The sequence below is a fragment of the Narcine bancroftii genome, chromosome 4, assembly GCF_036971445.1.
Source record: "Narcine bancroftii isolate sNarBan1 chromosome 4, sNarBan1.hap1, whole genome shotgun sequence".
Lineage (NCBI taxonomy): Eukaryota > Metazoa > Chordata > Chondrichthyes > Torpediniformes > Narcinidae > Narcine > Narcine bancroftii.
In genome coordinates, this window is record NC_091472.1 from 51,701,673 (window position 1) to 51,723,752 (window position 22,080).

At 41.1% G+C, this 22,080-nt stretch overlaps 1 protein-coding gene across 5 annotated transcripts in view; it reads left to right on the top strand.

Annotated features, from left to right (window-relative positions):
- Window positions 1-536: 536 nt before the first annotated feature.
- Window positions 537-22,080, top strand: part of LOC138760560 (estrogen-related receptor gamma) — a 255,419-nt gene continuing 233,875 nt past the window's right edge. For 2 of the 5 annotated variants that reach the window (XM_069931279.1, XM_069931289.1), the window contains exon 1: window positions 537-654. Coding sequence is in view for 1 of the 5 variants with exons in the window: in XM_069931289.1 (XP_069787390.1) it covers window positions 653-654 (2 nt within the window). In the remaining 4 variants the exon portion in view is untranslated. Of the gene's footprint in view, window positions 655-3,840; window positions 3,996-7,259; window positions 7,351-22,080 lie in introns of those variants that run through there. The other 3 variants (XM_069931288.1, XM_069931285.1, XM_069931287.1) reach the window with 3 other exon arrangements.

Consider the following 22,080-nt stretch of genomic DNA (forward strand, 5'->3'; position numbering starts at 1 on the left):
AAGCCGAAATCAGTTTCAATTGTTTCTTGCCAACTCCTAAGTTAAAACGGAGATGAAGATTTGTTTATTTTTTTTATTATTTCCTCATATAAAAATATAGCAATGTGCCCGCTCCTACCGTGAGTTTTTAAATGCTGAAAACATGCACAGATCTCTGCCAAATTTTCCTATCATTACAGTTGGGTTACTCTCTCCTCAGGTGTACCAGGCTGGCGCTCTGAGAAAAAAATAGCAAATCCTTCAAACCCTACAAGTTTGTCGCGTGGATCAGCTTGGGGCTTTCTCTGTCTCTGCATCTTTCTCTCTCCCCCCACGACTACCCCTCTCTCTCTCTTTTAAACACACACGCGCGCACACACACTCTCTCTATCCATCCCTGTAGATTCTCTTTCTCTATTTCTCTCTTCCACTGGAAGGGGGGCTCATGCGCAAAATTACGCATTCTTCTCTCATTTGTTCCTTGTATCAATCAAAAAGTTGGCTATTTATAGGCTACAGAGCCTGGGATGGTAATACTGATCTCCCCCTCTCTGTCTGTTCCGAAGTTGCTAAGTGGTCAGGTTGAGTGCAGCTATTTGTCCATTTGCTATTGCTGAGTCCAGGAGGAAGGTCCCAAGCTGTGATTAACTCAATCTAACTGCAACCACGAACCATGTGAGTACCTCAATAACTATATCTCGGATCCAAATATTTTATTGTTCTTAATATCTAAAGCAAGATTTTAATGCTAAGGTTTTTTTTTCTTTAATGGGATGAGCGCAAACCCCATTATATGACGGGTTTATTTCTGCGTCTTCCTATTTTGACAAATAATTTTTCATATGAAGGAAGCAGGATAATGCATATTTTCATCGATGGAATGCATGCTAAATGTCTCTGTAGTAACTGCCGTGCTTGTTGGCTAGAATAAGATGAAGGTTGGTTTTATGTGAAATTGGAGTGGAATGACTCAATATTCGATCCTTTTATTCCTCGTTGAAGGAAGTGAAAATGTTGGCCACACTCTGAAAGGACCCAGTCTTCAATTTAAATTAAGAACGAAACAGACGGGGATTTTCAGTTTTATAAATTAAATGTTCAGTCGTCAGAACTGAACTGGCAGCGATACATTCGCCGACAGTGGTTAAGGGTTACTGTAAATATATCCCGAGACTCTTTTTTGAGAATCTTATTTCGACGCATCGCTCCAAGTACTGAACCCCAACTTTCATCCCGTTTGTTTCGGGGGGGGGGGGGGGTTCACAATCTGCGACGTCTATTTGCGCAAACGTAGTTAATTCCACTTGTTTTTATCAGCCGTTTCAAATCTTAAACATGTAGCAACTCTAAACGATGTCACCCGGTGATTTCTAAAGTTCGAAGTCAAAGACTGCATACGCAGGGGTAGATCTCAGGTTAAAGTCTTGCAACTCGTCGTCGGAATGTTGACAAGGGATTTTAGCTTTTGTTCAGCAAACATTTCGCCACGTCCAGGGGCGACAGCAAATGGTTGGCGATTGCTCTAAGAATGATACGGCTCTATCTCACAAACAATTTCGGTCCGAACCAGCAAACAATAGATCATGCAGCTAAACTTAGTTTTATCCGTTACTTTTTTTTGTCAAATAGGCGAAGCACAATCGCTTTCCTCGGGGCACTTTAACAGGCGCTTGCCCTTAGTTCTGGTCCGCGCGTCCAATTGATACAGAAATCAACTCGGACCTGGAAATAAAATAAACCACACCCTCAATGATAGACACTGATAATAGTGGTCAATAACGCGTGACGGATTGATGCCCTTCTCAGATCATTTTGATAACCCCCCCCCCCCCCCCCCCACCTTTCTTCTGCTCAGCAGTGATCCTTGATCTTCCCGAATTAAGCGCACACGCTCTAATAGAAGACCAGGATTTGCCTTGGTCGAATTCCCGACCCGAATCTACCAGTCTTGGGCTGTACCTGGACATTAAGTCCCAGTAGAAGTAAGACGCCTTATGGAGGAGAGGTCGTTTTTAAGGGGTTTTAAACCTAAAATAAGCTGACATCGCTATCGCCGAACGATACAAGATGAATCATGGGGTTTCTTTTTTTTAAAAAAAAGAGTTGGACATTACTTCCAGAGCGCATTTCTTATCAGTCTGAAGCCCCGCCAGGACCGCGAGCCCGTGAATTTTCTCCCGTCTGTTGCAACTTATCATTGATAAAATAAGCAGGCAGGATGACGCTGTGGGTCACGCTGAGTACGGACGGGCGCATTGCCGGGCGGGTGTGTGCCGATCACATGACTCTCCTTCCAGCACGCTTATTTCCACCCGAAAACTCGGCGCAGCGGCTCGAAATGACACAGGCGCCGAGAGCACTTGGCGTTCTTGACCCCCTGGCCCCCGAGCCCTGACGATATGACGGCCAAACAGTGGCGGCTCCGGCGACCGCCACCCCCTAGAATTAAAGAGTACCGGTGGCCAGGAAAGGGAGGCGTGTGTGTTGTAAAGAGGGTTGCAGCGTTTCCGAACCCCGTGGACATTAAAGCGAAAGTAGCCGGCTTCCATTTACTTTAAACTACCAAATAAACCCCGGCACCAGCTCTCGCCCCGATAGGGAGGTTGTCCAAGGTAATCGTGAATCAATCACACTTTGCTAGAAGGGAGGAGAGAGAGAGAAAAAAAGACGTACAGCTTTTTCTGACAGTCTCCGTTTGCGATTTTATGAAAGCGCCTGTGCAGCGGCTGAGGTTACCCTTGTAGAAGGTTGTCACTGTGCTGCGACCTCGGCTTCCAAAGTTCCTGCTATTCTTTCCTGTTCCAGGCTCGGCGGCTGCAGCGAGAGGGGCACGATGATGTAGAATGATCATTTGGAGGTCTCGTCCTGAAAATAGATGCTAGGGTTTGACAGCTGATCCACTGTAGGCCTGGAGATCCTGGCGCGTCTGTTGCAATTTTTTTTTGTTGCTTGCTTGCTTCAGTTTTGTTGTGACCACATGGGGTTGGTGGTAGGAAGCACGTTAACGTGCTAAGGCTTCCTGGCCGTGTGGAGCTTAGGTGTGTGTGCGAGAGGCGGATGGACGTTAGGAGAGAAAGAAATGCAAGTGTGTGTGTGAATGGTAAAGTCACATTGAATGCTGGGCCGGCGTGCCGCATTATCTCGGCGAGAAACAACATGATGTCCTTCCGTATTCCAAGACATGTAGCGGCAATAAAGCGGCGGCAGGCGCGAGAAAGGGAACTGACGAGCTGGCCCGAATAAGCCACCGATGCAACTTGTGAGCCCTGGTCAGTCTTACCATCTGACCAGTGCCGATTTTGGCCCAGATGTTGCCAGTGAGACTACGCTCGTTCTACTGAAGGCCCGTTGTTTCTCAGGGCCGTTGCAGCAAGCAGTCAGTACACAATGCAACCTCCCAGTGCAGTGTGCCCCCATCAAAGAGATCCACACTAGATGCAGTCAAGAGAATGAATTTCTCAATAATCGCACACATTTCTCGACTGATTCACACCTCTTCCGGAACTCAAATCTGGGGACATATAAGTGAAAACTTAGAAGGCCTGGGAGTTGACAACTTGCAGAGCCATAAGTTAGAAACACTTGAAGTGGCAGGCTGGCTGCTTGTTTACGTTTAAACAGTCTGGATAGGTCGTGGTCACATGCAAGTGCTTGAACTCGCCCTCCACTTCAACCCCTCGGAGTGGCACTCTTGAAATTTGATACCATTGCTTTTTAGTGTTTAGAGTGACGCAGAGTGCCTGACAGTCAGATCCTGCAAATCAAGGACTCTGTTTTCCCCACGTTATGGTGGGAGCGCTCCCCCCCCCCCCTCTAAAACAAGACCCTCTTTGCTTTCGAGCCACGCTCTTTTCTAATTTTAAGCGTCTGCATTGATGTATGATGTATGTGTATGGTTGTTTTCAAAGTCTAGAAAGAGTTGCATATCTCTATAGAAGGTTAGCTCTGCTTAACCATTATTTCATTCAAAGGTGTCGCTTTTCCTGATATTTTGTCAGAGAGACGAGACCACGCTGGTAAGTTTTATGATAGATTATTTTAAAGAACAATTCATCCTTATGAATTTATTTTTCCCCTGCATTTGCATGTAACGATACAGCTCAGGATCATGGTGTGTGTCTATCGGAATAGGTGATGACAGTGTTGTCCAGGAAATGCTGCCGGTGTCGTTTAGATCGTTTTAATACCATTGTGTTTTGTGCTTTATTTGCATTTGTGGGATTATTATTCGACATATTCATTCTATTTGCTTATTTGTTTCCCTGAAATGAAGTTGATGGTAGAGCTGTGAAATATTTAGTGTTTTACTTCTTACCAGTGCAGAATTATTTGATTTTCACTCGGTGAAAACCTTGCATCCCAATATGATGTGCGCGGCATAACACTTGTTTGGAGGATTAAAACCAATCTTACTACAAATCTTAAGTATGGCCCATAATTAATATCATACAGCGTTTGCAGTCAGTGGATCGAACGCCCTCTCCTTGGTCACACAGGTTGATAGCTCCATTGTGCTTTCTGAGAAATTCTTGCCTTGAATCCAAAAACTGCACACAGTTTCACTCCTGTTTTGAATGTTAAATGGTAACCATAGATTCTAGAGCTTAAAACAAAACTATTGAATTCATTTTTGTGAACCTTTCAGTGAAAAAGATGCGCAGAACAGGCAAAGATTGTTGGAGAGTAGAATGATGTTGAATCATTTATTGTGTAACTCATCACATTGAATGTTCAACACAAATTTAAAACTAATATCCTCAGAATTACCAAACACAAATAACCTGTCACAGTGTTTCCTGCACCATTGCACATTTTAAAGAAATAATAAAGAAAAGTTCTCAGAGTAAAATAGATCTTTATAAAAATTCAAGTATTAATAATGTTGTATTGGTAATAGAGGAGTGTTAATAAGGTAACCATGCGACTGGTTGAGATGTGAACTTGTCTTTTTTCATTTTCAAATTCAAAGTAATTTCTTCAACCTGGCAGTTTGCCATTAGTACCACCGTAAGTTTCTGATTATTGTTACTTGTAAATAAAATATTCTGTGAGATATGCAAAATGAGGGTTTTTTAATAGCAATTTAAATGGTCTGGTTGCTTTATTAGTACTTAAATATTTGTGATTCCAAAAGCAATATAATAGAGAGAAGATTTTCTTCCAGAACTGGATAACTTTAGTTGCAATCATAAGCCCTTTTTTTTTTTTACACAGAAACCTTGCAATATTGCCATAAAGAAGACCTGTCATTAAGCCGGCTTTGCTTGTTCACACTGAACCAAATAATGCTGGGCCATTGTGTCATTTTAAACAGCAAGCCGGCATTCTGGGAGCAAACGATGCGGGACTTGTGGCGTCAAGTCCGTCGTATATCATACGTATCCTTTCCCATCCTGGTCCCAGCTTGCCGGATTGCCCTTTTTATACAGACGTCGATTCGGCACTGTGATTACCTCCACTGCCAGCTTAAAGGCGGGACTACAGTGACAGCCCTCCCCCATCCCCTATTCTGTGTTCGTACCTTTTATACAGAAGGCATGGTAAAATATAGGTGCGATATTCCTGGATTGAAGTGGCTGTGTAAAAGGGGCTGTAGATTAGAGAAGGTAGGATTATTTTCTTTCGAATGGAGGCAGCAGAGGTGAGATTTAATCAAAGTGTTTAAAATGGAATTGGAAGAGTTAGAATAACCAATTTACCTTGGCAGGGGGGTTTAAAACCAAGGGAATAGAGTTAAAAGTATATGGGAAAATGATGAGAAGGACAACAAAGAAAAATTTTCCCACTTGGATGGGGGCTTCTGATCATGTATTTAGAACAAGAATTCAGAACCTGAAAGGATGGTGGCAGTAGGAACCCTCATCACAGTTAAGAAATACTTGAATGTGTGCCTGAAGAGAGAAGGCAGGCAGGACTACTGACCTAGTGCAAGAAATTGGATTGGATAGCACTTCTTTTTTTGACAAACATGGAGATGATGAGCTGAATGGGCTTCTCTGTTGTAGAGTTTCAATGATTTTGTGTATTCAATTGTTGGTGTTGCTTAGCAGTAACTAAAGCATTGGAGGGTTTAATGTGAAGTTTAGACAAGAGTGTCCATTGTTTTATGATGGCAAGAGGACACCTTACTCAGTTGTCAGCAAAACTACTGCATGCCAGGTAAAGTAGGCTTGTCTGCAAATGAAGGTAGTTTGCAACTGATGGGTTTCCAAGGGACATAATTTTATTTAGTTAAAAGAAATGCTTGCGAAATGTACCCATGGTAGGTGCATGTTTTGTATTAAAACATCAGGCAATGCATTTCTAATTTTCCCCTTCCATTCCACCTTAGTAGCTGGGAAATCTTGATTCATTAGACTGAACATGTTTGCCTCAGGCTCCGTGAAGTAATTGAGTTGTAACTCAGGTTAGGTTTTAAGGGTTCAAATTGTTATTTTTGGTTTTATGGTTAGATGCTCCAGTTAAGTTTTAAGTTTAAATGTAGGGCTTCATACTAGGGTCAATGCATTGTTTTTAAAGTTCACAGTTAATGATTTTACTAAATGTTATGGTGATTCTATTGGGATAGGCCTCAGAGTTGAATCCTGATTTGATTTTTCTTTTACTATCATATTTAGAAGCTTTCAGGAAACATAAATATCATTTTGGATTAATACATACAAATGTATTTGTCAGGAAACAAGAGGGTATTCAAAGGGCAAGCACTTCGGGAAAAGTGCTAAGCAAGCATTTTGATTTGGAGAGGTTGCTCTATTTGGAGTTTTATGTCAGCACGATCTAATTTTGCTATTATTCCATTTTGCTTACTTGAAAACATTGTCAGAAATGTGTACTGCAATTACTCTGTATGCTGTACTGCAATCTGTCAATTAAAATGGCTGATACTTTTAGATCACACTTCCTGATTTTGGAGCACATTGCTTCAGTGATAACATTCTGTTAGAAAACAACCAGTAGCTAATAAACTTTTATTTGGATCCTTGAGTAAACAAATATATATCACCTTGATTTACTTCTCTTACTGTTTTCTAGTTTATCCAAGGATGGTTTTCTTGTTTTGCGCTATGGTGTAATTCCACTTGATTTTTTTTTAATCAATGTGAAGATTTTGAACCTTCAAACTGTCTGAAGAAGATGTGAAGTTAGACATCAGATTATGAAGTTCATCATTCTGAAGTTTTCATCACACCTCCTCCGATAAAGTAAACAATTCGTATGTTATAAATATTCTTCATTGTTTTTATTCTAATCCCCATGCCCTCACCTATGTTTTCCCGCAGAAGGTTGTTGCTACTCTATAGTGGCCTTTAGTAGAAGGTGGAATGGACTAAAATTTCCTGACTATCAGAAGCAGTGCTTGCTTATAACAGGGTGAGTGAGTTATGACCTCCATTATTTTTAAAATCTTAATTTTTAAATGAATGATACAACTATAGAAATGAGTAATATTTTGTGAAATGGCACATCCTATAAATGTTCATTTAACTTCATATGGGTGCATTCTGTTTGATGAACTTAAACCATTTCATATCTGACCTACTTCTGCCCTTTTTGTGAGACTCACAGTTTAATACTGTTCATGGATGGCTTCATGTGTGGGTCGCACTTGCTTGGGACTGGTCTGAGATTAATTCATTTCATTTGAGAATTTTGTCAGTTGTTAACTCATTGACATTTGTCTTCCTTGTTTGGGTTACTTTTAGATTCATGGTCAGGAAGGAAACATTTGAGGTTCCCTGCCTTCTATCTTTACATATTCATCTACAATGGCCCCTACTCCTCTTAGCATAGTCAGTCAGCACTTTGGAATTCCCATTTAGCTATCAAACTTTGTGAAAAATCGTTATTTCTTTTGTGCTAAAAAGGACAAAGGTCAATTTTGATTGTTTAATTGGATAAAGTTCATTTGTGGATGCAGTGATATTTTAGAAATATCAATGATACTTTGCAATATCATGCACTTTGAATGCTTATGAAGTGATTCTTATCAAATTAGTATTTCCAGTCTTTCCAGTTCTCCCCTCCCTTCCCCCTCCACCCACCCAGCCATCCCTTGGCCTCCTGATTGCTGCTGTCCCCTCCCTCCCTTCTCCACCTATCATCTCCTGCCTTTACCACCCCTATCTTTTGTTCGGACGCCTGCTGGCTACCTTGGTGAAGGGCTCAAACCTGAAAAGTCAGTTGTGTATTTTTGCATTTGCTACATAAAGGACACTGACCTGCTGAGCTTCTCCTGCATTGTGTGTTTTTACTTCAACCACGGTGTCAACAGAGTTTCATAATATACTGCTTATCAATTATGCTTGTCTTTGAAATTAATGAATCTATTTGGTAGGTTTGTGGCTACAACTCTGTAGTATAACAATGCCTCCTGAGAGACATAGGATTGAATTCCAATTAGAAATGACGTTGATACTTTGAACTCTGCCTAAAGACTGACTTTTCTAAGTTGTCAGCTTGGAAGTGGATGAAAAACAATCAGACTGTGATCAGTTCTTCATTCTTTTGCTACCTCGACTAAAAGAAAAGCCATTGATTATATTTTGCTTCTTTCTTGGTGATGGAAGGTGAGATTGCATCATGGGATTTGAAGTGTCAGGAGTAAAATAAAAATCGGAGTAAAACATTGCAAATAGAGTTAAAATATCTTGCCATGCTGGGATTATTTGGTGAAAAATGGCATATATTAAATGACTTAAAGTTAGGGGAAGCTGTAACTATTGCTGGTGGTGGCCGACAGTCCACTCATTTAAGCAGCTATCATCATTAGGGGGTTTCCAGTTGATGCTGGCCACTGTTGGTCTGATTCTGTGATTGGGTTTAGCATTTGGCATCGTGATAATGGAAAAAAAACTCATCTGGCTTACATTTCTTCCACTGCCCTCTTTTCAACTTCAGTTTTATCGAGTAGGCAGCCAACAAAGCTAATTTGTGAGGATTAATTTTAAATACTTTAAATTAATAGACTGAAAAATAAATATTATTTATTAAATTGGATAATTGCCATGCTAACATCAGCATTGCCACATTGGGTGCAACTGAAATGACTCTACGTAAACTAATATTTGATACATAGAAACGATAATACGTAGAAATATATAGGAGTCACAACATGGAAGCAGGCCATTTGGCTCAAGCAATCCATGTCTGGTTTTAATAACTAGATTTGAATTCTTAGAATTAGAAATGAATTTTAGGGAAAATTATCAATAGAGCAGAAGCAATCACGCTACACTGCAGGCTGCTTAACTACTTTATTCAAGCAGAGATGTATATTCAGATAATATTCATCTGAACTTTTGGGGGTTTGCTAATCCCTCAGGCAGGCTCAGTGTAAAGGGCAAACATATTTATAGTCATCCAAATCAGACAGCAATGAATGCATCACATATTGCTGGTATACCAGTGTTAACATTATTATTAAATAATAAAGTGACACAGTTCAGATTTTCCTATATATTTATACCAAAAAAATGAAACATCAGAACAATGTTTATATAAACACCTTTATGAGCTTCCATCAGTAATTTAGCTTAGTGTGTTTTTTTTTAAAAAGAGACATCACGAAGCTCAATAATTTCCCATGACCGAGTCACCAGCATGAAACATGTAATTTAGTATGATTTAAGATGCATATCTCTATGTTTGTGCGTTGTTTCCAGATCGGCCTCCATTTTCCTGACCTTTTCTGATACATATTTTGCCATTCACCCCTGCTCATTCCAAATGTTGGTTACACAGGTTAAAGCTACAAAAGAATGCAATTTTTTTTTAAGGCAGTCTGTGTAAATTGTACAGTCACCAGTTGCTGGCAATGAAGGAATAACAGTGAAGGACAAAGTAACATTTTCACTTTTATTTGAAACAAGAATGTAGTCGTTTCAGAAGTTAAATTTCTTCCAGGATTTAAGAGAGTTCTAAAACAATTGTATCTTTTTTTTTGTTCTCTTTCCATTACATGGCACATCATTCTCTGGTTTGCAGAAGACTGAGGGTGATTTGTTTTCTGGCTTCTGCTAATGGTGTCAAGTAAAGAATGAGCCACCTGCTATGAGTCTGCAGGAGTCTGACGTTGCATCTTTTTGTATTTTTTTTCTCCCCTCTCTCTTGTCTGCAGACTTTCCCCAGACAATCTTGCACAACTTAGAATCCCATTGCTTGGGGAACCATGGCCTTTCACTTCACACACTGAAATGACTTGTTGGCCAAGTTAGTCAACCCAAGTGAATATTAGTAGACCCAAGAAAAATCCCCATTCTCAATTCATCTAGTAGTTTTCTTTCTCAGCTGTCATTCTTTAATCATCCTGCTGAGGCATTACCAATTTAATGGCCTATTCATGCATGATCAGAGAGTCTGAAGCATATAACAGAGTCCCCAAAATTAAAGGTCTGTTTTGACATTATAGCTCATTTACTGAGTTTGTCACAACAGCAGGTCACTGTCTATTATGCAGATACACAGACCATTATAACCACAGGAAACTTTGTAATTTGCATACTTTAACACCTTTAGGTACCTCTAACTCTCTGCCTTTCTGTGATCCACTCTGAATATATCAACAACAGAGGAAGTGGAGTGGACATTATCTTTGATTAGGTTTGTACTTTGTTTAGATTGAAACTCTATTACAAAGTTCAAGTACGAGAAAGCAGGTGGAATCTAGTCTCCCATCACTTGAGCTTTACCCAATGTTAGATACAGTTGGAGTTGTGATTCAATTGAGAAAAGAGAAATGATAATGAAGAGATCATGGGTGTTTTCCATGAGCCAGAATTGTATTTGGGCTCGTGCTGAGAGGAGGTCACTTTGGTAGAGGTGACTCTAAGTACAAGCAACTTTCTAGAATTTCAGTAATTGAATATTGATATTTTGTAGATTGTTCGTAACTTAAAAGGAGTTTAAAAAAAAATAAAGTTAAAGTGATGGTTGATGAGGGGATGAACCTTGACATGATAAATGTGGATTGCTAAAAAGCATTAGATTCCACATTATAAACTTGTCTTCAAGATTGAAGGCCATGGTATAAAAGGGGCTGTTGCAGCATGAATAGAAAAATTGTTTAAGTAACAGGAAACAAGAGAGTCAAGATGAAATGTTAGTTTTCATATTGGCATCAAAAGTGCAGAGAAGTTCACCAGAGGTCAATTGAAGGACTGTTCCTTCTATGTAAGTGATTAGACTTTGATGGACAGGGCAGAGTTGCTAAATTCACAGATGACATAAGAGGCAGGAGGCATAACAAACAAAGGGGAGAATAGGAATTGTCTTCAAGGAGACCTACTGGTGGAATGGGCAGATAGGTGGCAAATGAAATGTAATGCAGGATGAGGTGTCACATCTTTTGAGAGGAAGAATGGGAAAAAAGTACAGAACATATTTCTAAATGGGGTGAAAGAGAGATTTTGCATGGTTTATTGTAGAGGGCAGGTAGATTGAGAAATAGTTGTAGACCATAGTTCATATTGTCTCAATAGGGTGTGCACAACATCTAGTAAATGTTCATGGTGATTGGGATTAACCTTTAACATGCTATACTCTTATAATGTACTATCTACACAGACACCAGGCCTTACACTGATGTTTAGTAAAGCAAGGGGGTAGCATCCATGTATTAATTTATGACAATCTCAGTATAATTATTAAAAATTGTGTTAAATCTTACATATTTAAAAGAAGTCACTGTGGGTGCTTTGAAGTAGCATTCGGATGTACAGAAAGCACATCAAGTTCATGAGATTCCTTACGGTACAGACATCCATCAGCCAAAAAATATTTTTTTTTATTCGTAATATTCAACATCTTGACTGGATCTTTTTTGAAAATGGTATCCATTAATACCTGAAAAGGTGCAAGAACCCCATAATGACCTCCATATCATGCAGGAGGGGATAGAGGTGGGGTTATTCAGGAGCTGATGATCATAACAGATCTGTACTTCCATGGTTAGAGTCAAGCACTTGTGCCACCTGTTGGAGTGAGGGTTAAAATTCAACATTGGGGCATTCACTGTATCACTGATGACATAAAAATGATTAGTCAAGTTTATTGTTATCTGATTGCAAACATACAACCTGACAAATAGCCTTCTATGGTCCTCAATGCAAAACATGCAGACACACAACCAGACATAACACACATACAGAGAAACAATACATATGCAGGACAAGTCTTCATATATACGTATAAGAGTCTCAGATGGTTAGTGTGAGCAGTTCCTTTGGTCATTCAGCATTCTCATTGCCCATGGGAAGAAGCTATTTCTCAGCCAGGTGTTGTTGGCTCTGATACTCCTGTATCTCTTTCTTGACAGGAGTAGCTAAAAGATGTGTATGGGGTGGAAGGTGTTCTCAATGATTTTGCGCATTCTCTTAAGTCAAAGATGCTCGTAGATCATGTTGATGGTGGGAGGGAATCTTCAGTGATCCTCTATGCATTGAACACCAATCCATTTCTCTGCAGCAACCTTACTGCAGTGTGATGCAGCCAGCCAGGATGCTTTCGATAGGTTAACATGGTGGTGGCTGGTAGCCTTGCCTGCTTCAATCTTCTTAGGAAGTGCAGTTGTTGTTGTGCCTTCCTGACTTAACCTTCACTGGTTAAGTGAACTCTAAAGTACTTCATGCTCTCCACAACAGAGATGTTGATTTGTAATGGAGGCTTCCCGTTCTTGGTCCTCCTGAAGTTCATGATAATCTCCTTTGCTTTGTCCATATTGAGACTCAGTTTGTTACAATCAGAATATTTTTTAATTATCTTCGTATTGAGGCAGGTGGTTCCCACTAATGCCTATCAAGTACCTAAACCGATGTGTTTAGTAACTTGATTGGCATTTCCCATGTATTTCTAAATCTGACTCTATGGCATTTGATTTCCTACTTTCGAATGGGAATCATATAGTGTCATAAAAACAGTAAAAAAAAATTCTATGCCTGTGGACCTGCCCAAAAGAACTTTTTGAATTAATTTCAACTTCCAACAGCTTTAGAAGGCGCATCTCACTAAATCCAAGCTCTTTTTAAAAAATATGATAAATTGTTATGCTTCTACCGCACTTTCAGACATTGAACACCAGAAACGTATTTGTTTGAAAGGTCATTTCCTTCTCTTCACTTTAATCTTTCCTTCAGTCTCTATACTTGATTTTTGACAGTTGGCAAAGGAAATAGGATCTTACCTCTCCAGGCCACTCATAATTTTATTCATTTCCTTTAATTGTCCCATCACCCTCCTCTATTGAAAGAAGAATACCTTGACTTATTCCTCATAGGTAAAATTTTTGCAGTTTTGATAATATTCTGTCAGATCCCTGCACCCTCTCCAAATGCAGGCACAACTTTCACTACTAACTCTAACCCTAACTGTATGGAATATCAAGCAGTGTTCCAACTAAAGCTGTGTAGAGTTTGATCATAACTTACCTGCGCTTATATTCTATTTTTTGACTAATAAGGGAGAGCACTCAGTTGCCTCGTTAACTCCCTTATTAACCTGTCCTGCTATCAATTGTCTGTGGCATACATTCTAAGACCTCTCTGTTTCTCCAACCTCTCAATGTACTTCCATTTATTGTAGATCCCTTGAATTGTTGCAGTGCTTTGTCTCACATTTTTCTGGATTGAATTCAAATTCCCAATTTTCTGTCCAAATGACGTGAGGTCTCCTGCAGTCCTAATGCCTTTCTCCTCAGTTTCAACTCCATAGACATTTAAAAAAAAATCTCCCATTTAAATTGAAAATCATTAATGTGTGCTACTAAAAACAAATGTGACACAACATAATTAGGAAACATTTATGCATCTGCCTCATAAACTGGTGATTACATTAGTTGGTGTGCTGTGCATGTGGGGATTTGATAGGCTGTTGGTAGCTTGTACAATGTGTGCAAGCTACCAATAGCCTACTATTGACCTTCATTGAAAAGGAAATTATAAAGGAAGCTCACCGCCACCTATCCACATTCACTCCCAACTCCCCCTCCCCTTCCCCCACGTGGCTCTCAATTTTCCTCCCCCTCCCCCACCTGGTTCCACCATTCTTCACCCCGCCTCACCCTTGTCTCTAACTTTTGCCTCTCTTATTTCTTTCCTCTCATTTCTGATGTAGGTTCTTGAACCAAAATGACAACTATCCCTGTGTCTCTCCAGATGCTGCTTGAACTAGCATCTCCTCTGGCAGCATTTTGATTTCCCTGCATTGCTGGATTCCTTCAGGTAGAAAACATCATCAACTGCATGGATGTAACTTCCATCCTTTTAATGTACAACTTTTAGCTGCAGACTTGCACCTAGCATCCTGGTTGTAGTAATGCATTCACAGTCTGCTTGTCCTCGACTCACACACTTTAATGTCTAAACCCTAATGTGGCTAGTTGGCCCGAGGTATCCTTTCACTGCAAGACCAGTCCTTCCTGTCAGGAATGCAAAATCAGAAAATGAGCTCAACTGCACTACGAAACTTATCACTCACTTGCTCGATGCACAGAGTATGAAAGCAAGAAGCTTATCCCAGAACTGTATGCAGCAACTTAAGGAAGAACATTTTAGCACCGGAACAGGCCCTTTAGCCACAAGGCCATGATGCTAAATTAAATTTGCCTGCGCAGATTCAAGAAGTGTAGGCAAAGTTTGTAAGCTACTAATAGATCATCTCTTCTCATAAGTACAGCCATTCTACTCTGCTCTCCCTGGACTTTAACACTTTCTGTTGACTTTTGATTGTTAGAGTTGACCTGTTAAACTGCTTGCAGAAGAACCCTCTCACTGTTCTAGCTATAATGTGACAAAAAAGCTTAAACTTGAACTTAAACATGATCTGTATACCTTCATTCCCTGAATGTTCATGTGCCTGCCAAAATGCTTCTAAAATGTCATTATTGTATCTGCCTGCACTCCCTCTTCCACCCTGGGCTGTGCATTCCAGTCACCTGCCTTCCACATTTCCTTTAAACTTTCTTCCTCACACCTAAAAGCTATGGCCCCTAGTATTTGTTATTTCCACCCTCTGGAGAAAGACTGATTATTGACCATATTTGTGCTTTACATAATTTTATCAACATCTATCAGCTTTTGATGCTCCGGAGAGAATAATCCAAGTTTGTTCTACTTCTCTATTCCAAGCAATGTTCTATTGAGCCTGTTCTCCACCCTTTCCAAAGTCTCCATATTCTTAATGTAATGCCACAAGCAGAATTGCATGTGATACTCCAAATGTGGCCTAAACGAAGTTTTATACAGCTGCAAAATGACCCCGACATTCATACTCACTACTCTGACCATTGAAGGAAAGTGTGGTGCATGCCTTCTTTACCACTCTATCTGCTTATGTTGTCACTTTCAGGGAGCTGTGGACCTGAATGCTGAGATCCCTCTGGACATCAATGCACACAAGAGAACTGTGATTTGCTGTATACTTTTCCCTTGCATATGACCTAACAAGGTGCAACACCTCACACTTGTTTAGATTAAACTTTATCTGCTATTTCTGCAACATGTCTCTATCTGATCTTCATTCTGCTGTATTCTTTGACAACCTTTTAACTATCCAGAACTCTGCAATTTTTGCATCATCGGCAAACTTGCCAGTCAGCCCAGATGCATTTTTGTCCAAATCACTTAGTGCTACATGTATGTTCCAGCATGGAGGGAGAAAAAAAAAGCAAAACATTATTGTGGAAAGTATCTCCTGAATAAACCCTGCTCTCAACATCTGGAATCCTTCACCTGATTCACACAGTCCTAGCATCCACCATTCACATTCTCCTTGATCAAAATTAAGGAAGCAACCTCTGAATTCAAGACAAATTGCCTCTTTGCCACCCCACCAATTCCTCTTTAGATTTGGCAATTTGACAAATGTACAAGATTGAACCATAGAAACAGGCCGTTCAACCTTTCAAGTTTGTGTTGATCCATTTTTCTGTCTCATCCCACTTGGCCTGCATCCAGTCCATAGCCCTCCGTACCTCTCCCATCCAGATAGCTGTCCAAATTCTTAAATGTTTAAGTTAACCCCAGCTGGCAGCTCATTCCACACTGTCTGCGTGAAGAAGTTTCTTCCACCCCCCCATGTTTCCCTTAAATTTTTCCCCTTTTACTCTTAACCCATGTCTTCTGGTTTGTATCTCACCTACTCTCAGTGGACAAAAACCTATCTACCTTTACTCTGTCTATACCCCTCATAATTTTAAATACCTCTGTCAAATCTCCCCTCATTCTTCTACGCTTCAGGGGGAAAAAAAAATCCTAACCTGTTTAACCTTTCCCTGTAGCTTATTCCTGAAGTTCTGGCAAAACCTGAGTAAATCTTCTCTGCACTCTTTCAGTCTTATTGATATATTTCTTGTAGTTAGGTAGTTAGGTGACCAAAACTACACACAGTACTTCAAATTTGGTCTTGTACAACTTTGCCATAACATCAAAACTCCTATTCTCAATACTTTGATTTATGAAGACCAATATGCCAAAAGCTCACTATCTTGTGACATCTATCACAAATCAACTTCATGTTCTCTCTGGTATTTGCTTTACCTAACAACCTAACAACGTAGCCTCCAGGAGTTATAATGTGTCACATAAAATCTATCTTTAGGCACTTGAGATGTCATTGGTGGGTAACTTCAAGGGAGTTTAATTGAACCTGGACCAATATTGCCTGAGATCAGTAACAGCTAGCCAAAGAATGGGTGTGTTGTCATCCTGAACCATGTGTCTGGATCAAGAATCAAAGCCACCGATGAGCCTGAGCCTCAACCACTTCCGTTACTATTTCAGATCTGGTGTAATACATATGTTTGTGAAGTCTCCAATTACATTAGTCTCTCAGCTTTGTATGACAGGTGAGAGGCAATAATCTCAAAACCAAGAAACTAGTTTACTCATCTTCTAGTAAAATAATTTCTGCATCTGTAATCTTGTGCTAGGCCTTCAATCTAAGGTAGACTGTTGTCTCAGTGCTGTACATGAAGACAGCTAGAATCCACTGGCCTCAGAAATTGTGCATGAACACCCAACAAGGCGTCTGGTTTTCTTTACAAGGTGCACATTAACTGCTAACTGTGCATAGCAGGATAGTTACCTTGAACAAGGCCAGCTTCTAATCTGCTGCTTCTCTTGTTGTTTTATACCCCTGCCTTTCCTCTCAAGTAAATATTGCAGTTGAATTTCTACAAGCAAGCAGGGAAACTGAAACTTGTTGATTGAAAGGACAGTAGAGGCAGATGCCTGACATTATTGCAGCCGAGATCTACACACTGACATCCATATAGTGACATTATGCCGGATACAGCTGTTCACAAAGTTGTGAGGAGCTGCAGAACTACCACAAGACTTCAAAGACGTATCAACCATGACCATCTACAAGAAGAAGGGAGACAAGAGAGATTGTAACAATTATCGTGGCATCTCTCTTCTGTCAGTTGCAGGAAAATGCCTCGTGAAGATCATCCTAGATTTTGGTGTCCAACATCAATGACGACATCCTTCCAGAAAGCCAGTGTGGATTTCAAACAGGTTGCAGTACAATGGATATGATCTTGTCACTCAGGCAGCTCCAAGAGAAATGTGTTGAGCAGCAGAGCTGCTCTTTGATACATTTGTTGATCTAACTAAAGTGTTTGACACTGTTGATAGCGATGGCCTGTGGAAGCTCTTACCAAAATTCGGTATCCCCCATACCTAACCAACATCCATCAGTTCCACGAAGGTATGGAAGGCCACATCAATATGTGTGGTGAGTTGTCGGACTCATTTTCCATCAGCACTGGTGTAAAATAGGGTTGTGTTTTGGCTCCTATTCTATTTGGACCATTCTTTGCTGCTGTTTTTCAGGATGCCACATCAGACCAGAAGTTAGGGGTCTTCCTACCAATGGAGGCTGATGTTAGGTTCCTCAACTTCGCAAGACTGAGAGCAAAAACAAAAGTCAAGGACACTGTGGCGCAAGCGCTACAGTTTGCTGATGACTGTGTACTGGTTGTCCCATTCTCTGGAAGAGCTTCGGATTGACAATCAGACTAAAAAATGTAGAAGTTTTGTGCCAACTGGCCGCTGGTTCAAGCTACAAAGAATCAACTGTCCTCATTGATGACTGTCATCTCAATGCTGTCAACAAGTTTTGCTACCTGGGGCAGCACAATAACATCCTCAGTTTCTCTAGATGTAGAGACAATTTGTCTTGAAGATCAGGTTTGGTCACAGAACATCAGGTTGGCTACCAAGTGCAAGGTGTACAGGGCCATTGTCATTTTAGCCTCACTATATGGATGTGAGATGTGGTGCCCATATCAGAGTCACTTACGTCAGCTTGACCAACTGCAACAGTGTTGCCTATGTTCTCTGATGAAGATCACCTGGCGAGACAAGGTCTTCAATATCCAAGTCCTTTCTCGAGCTGCAGTGTCAGCAGTTTTATTCTTGGTGATATCCGCCCAACTGTGGTGGGCAGGACATGCTGTCAGAATGCCTGACGGAAGACTGCCCAAGGACATCTTGTGCGGCCAAATGTCCAGTGGTACCCAGAAATGAGGAGGCCAGCGATTATGGTACAAGGATGTTCTGCACAGGAGCCTCAAGAAAGCTGACATTACCCTTCAACATGGTAGATCTGGCGCAAGATCACTCGGAGTGGATGGACGCCATCAGAAAAGGTGTGGATGCTTCTGAGAAAAAGCTCAAAGAGGCAACAGAGGAAAGGCAGAGGAAGCACCACAACAGCGCTTCTGCCCCTGTTGCCCCTCCAGGCCTCACCTGCCAAGTATGTGGTAAGCAGGGCCTGTCAAGGATCAGCCAGTCCAGTCACTCCAGGACGCACATATCAAACCCCACAGACTGACTGAAAGGAACCACCATCATCCTATGGGAAGAAGAAAAGACAGAAACCTGAATCTGCCTATTCAGGGCCTTAACCTATGGAGCCACAAATCTGAAGCTGGGAAGTGAGATTAATCTGAATAACCCCTTTCTTGACCAGCATAGATATGATGTGATGAATGGCTTCTGGGATATTTTGTTAAACGTTGGTATTAGTGAATCTCAGAACATGAGTTGAAATGGATAGCTTAGATTGCAGGGATGGCCATCCTTTTAATTTTTAATGTAGACACAGCATGAGTACTCATGGGCCAAAATGGCCTTTTACTGTGCTGTATGTCTATATTAAAAATTAAAAGGTTGGTCACCCCTGGCTTAGAGTCATAGGGTTTTACACCATAGAACAGACTCTTTGGTCCAACTCGTCTAAGCTATCTACATGAACTAGTCCCGTTTGCCTACATTTTGCCCATATCCTACTAAACCTTTCCTATCCAGGTACCTGTCAGCATGACTTTTAAATGTTGTCACTGTACCCCTTGCCATAATGACCTCTTTCAGCTCATACCTCATAAAGGCCATGGCTCAGCCTCCAAAAGTCATAGCCTATCCAGCCTCTTGTTCTACCTCAAGTCTACCAGTCCTGGTAATATTCTCATGAATCGTTTCTGCACCTTTTCTATCTTATTTACCTATTTGCTATAGCTGGGTGATCAAAACTGAATACTATATGCTAAGTGTGGACTCACCATTGTCTTTTACTCAGTGCCCTAATTGATGAATGGAAGGATACTAAATGCCGCCTTCTGTCTACCTGTGCTTCCACTTTCAGGGAACTATCGACCTGTTCTACGATATTTCCCTGGGCTCTGGTTTAACCTGCCAAAATGCAATGCCCAATTTCATTTCCATAGTTTAGCTGCCCTTGTCAATTCATTGATCTTCTTCCCATATTACACCCTTGTGCATGGCATTGTCCGCTCAAATCTGGTGGCTGGCTTGGGAAAATTTTGCCACTACCTGCTAGTTGGAAGACATCGCACCTCCTACTGCCCTCCTTCACCAGTATCTCCGAAGCATGGTCTAAAAATCTTTCCCAACTTTTCTGCTTGATTTTGCTCTCTGATCATTCACTGCAGCCAAGTTCAATGTCCCCTTTGTAAGAGGTGCAGATTGTACGTCTCCCATCTGGTGAGTTGCCAGTTCTCAACATGAGCTGCACTGCCAGCCTGCTTACTTTCATGAGATCTACATATTAAGAGTCTTGTTTGCAGGTATAAGATCAGGTGAGCACTTCATTTGTGGATCCCCCTTCTGCTCACAAATACACCATGAGAGTAATGCTTACCTTAAAAGTTTCATGTATTGTGCTATTGGCATTCACATACCCTTGGAAAATCTATTCATCCAGCTAGTTGTATGGAAAGAAGAAATAATTGAACAATATTTTCTTATTAGTATTCTGTTTCCTTCTTTCCTGTATAGGAAGGTACATAAGATTGATAAACATTAAAACAGCTGCACATTCTCTTAATTGTGATTTTCACCTATAACAAGAAAGCTGAATAAACAGAATAATTTTGAAAGAGCAAAGGTTTGAAGCACCAATTTTTTTAAAACCTAAAATAGTCTTTATTCACAATAGATTATTTACAAATGGAAAACCATTCAAAATCTCTTCCAATCATTAGGTTCGTATCCATACCTTTCCATCACGATGAACTGTTACATTAATTTCTATTTACACCATTACCACCACTGTGGCATCTTGTTGTTAATCTCCCTTCTGTTGTTTGAGGGGCTTGCCCTTGGACTCGGCCCCTCGATGCCCAAAAATGGAAGGACAATAGATTGTGGTCCTTCCCCCACAGCGCCCTAGTTTTATCTGCACCAACATAAGTGCATCCCTCTGAACGTACTCCTGCAACCTGGAATGTGCCAGTCAGCAGCATTCTTGCACCAACATTTCTGCATGTTGAAAGATCAACAGGTTTCAAGCAGACCAGAGTGTGTCTTTCAATGAGTTGATGGTCTTTCAACATTTCTGGAAGTCGGACTCTGTGCGCAGCCCCAGGAACAGCCCGTAATCAGAGAATCCTCTGTGATGCTGCTATTCTGAATGAACAATGACAAGGACCCCTGTTTCCTTCTCCATACACTCCCAGTAAATCTGCTTTTTGCAAAGCGATGAGTGACAGTCATCTTGGAGACAATATGCAGTATGGATGATGTTCCGGTTGTACAGGAATGATCTGATTGGAAGGGGTCCTCTCACCGTCATCTAGGCCAAGTCCTGGTGCTTGTTTGAAAGCAATGGGATGAGGCCTTTCGCTAGATGACCTGGACAATCTACTCTGTGAACCACCCCACGATGTCCATCGAGTCCTTGTTTCTCAAAGTGTTTGCAGGACATTCCATGGGACCACTGCCTGATGGCCTTGTGGTCAAAGGTGGTTTTATTTCTGGAAAAAAAAATCTTTTCCACGAAGGATAGGTGGTGTGGCAAAGTCCAGATGACTGGAACATTGTGCGGCAACAGGGCCAGGCCCAATCCTCTGCAACACCTGGGACAGATAGGATCTCAGAACATAGCGGCACAGTGTCCTCACACTTTGGTTCCACGCACAGCCTGATTCACCCACACACATTGTCTGATGAGTTGTTCATGCCAACCAGTTGGACCTTTTCCATCTTGGATCTCCATATGAAGCGGAAGTATGGGAAATTGGCCACACCTGTGCTGCACACAGCAGAACCGAGTGCACCTCACATCTGATGAACAGGTTTTTCCCTATAATTGAGAGGAAGTGTCATCACCAGCAGCGGTGGGAGGTGCTCGTAAATGGCTAGCCCCTCTCTCTGCACAGGCAAGGCATGCATGTTGATCAGCCAAAACTGGGTGTTGTGTGGTAAATCCACCATGAGGTGATAATCCCCAACCATCTTTTAACCACATGGATCATTTTTTTTTACCAATAATAGACTTTATTCACAATATTTTTTTACATGAGGAAAACCGTTCATAGTCTCTTCCTATCCTTAGTCTCATATCCATACATTTCGATCATTGTACGTTGTTACATTCATTTCTGTTTATTACCATTACCACCACTGTGGCATCTTGTTGTAACTCCTATTTTCTGTTGTTTGAGGGACTTTCACTCAGTCTCAGCCTCTCAATGCCTGGTAATGCAAGGACCCTAGACTGTGGTCCTTCCCCACATGTTATCTGCATCAAGCCTCGGTGTGGCCCTCAGGACGTACACCTGCAGCCTGGTATGTGCCAGTTGGC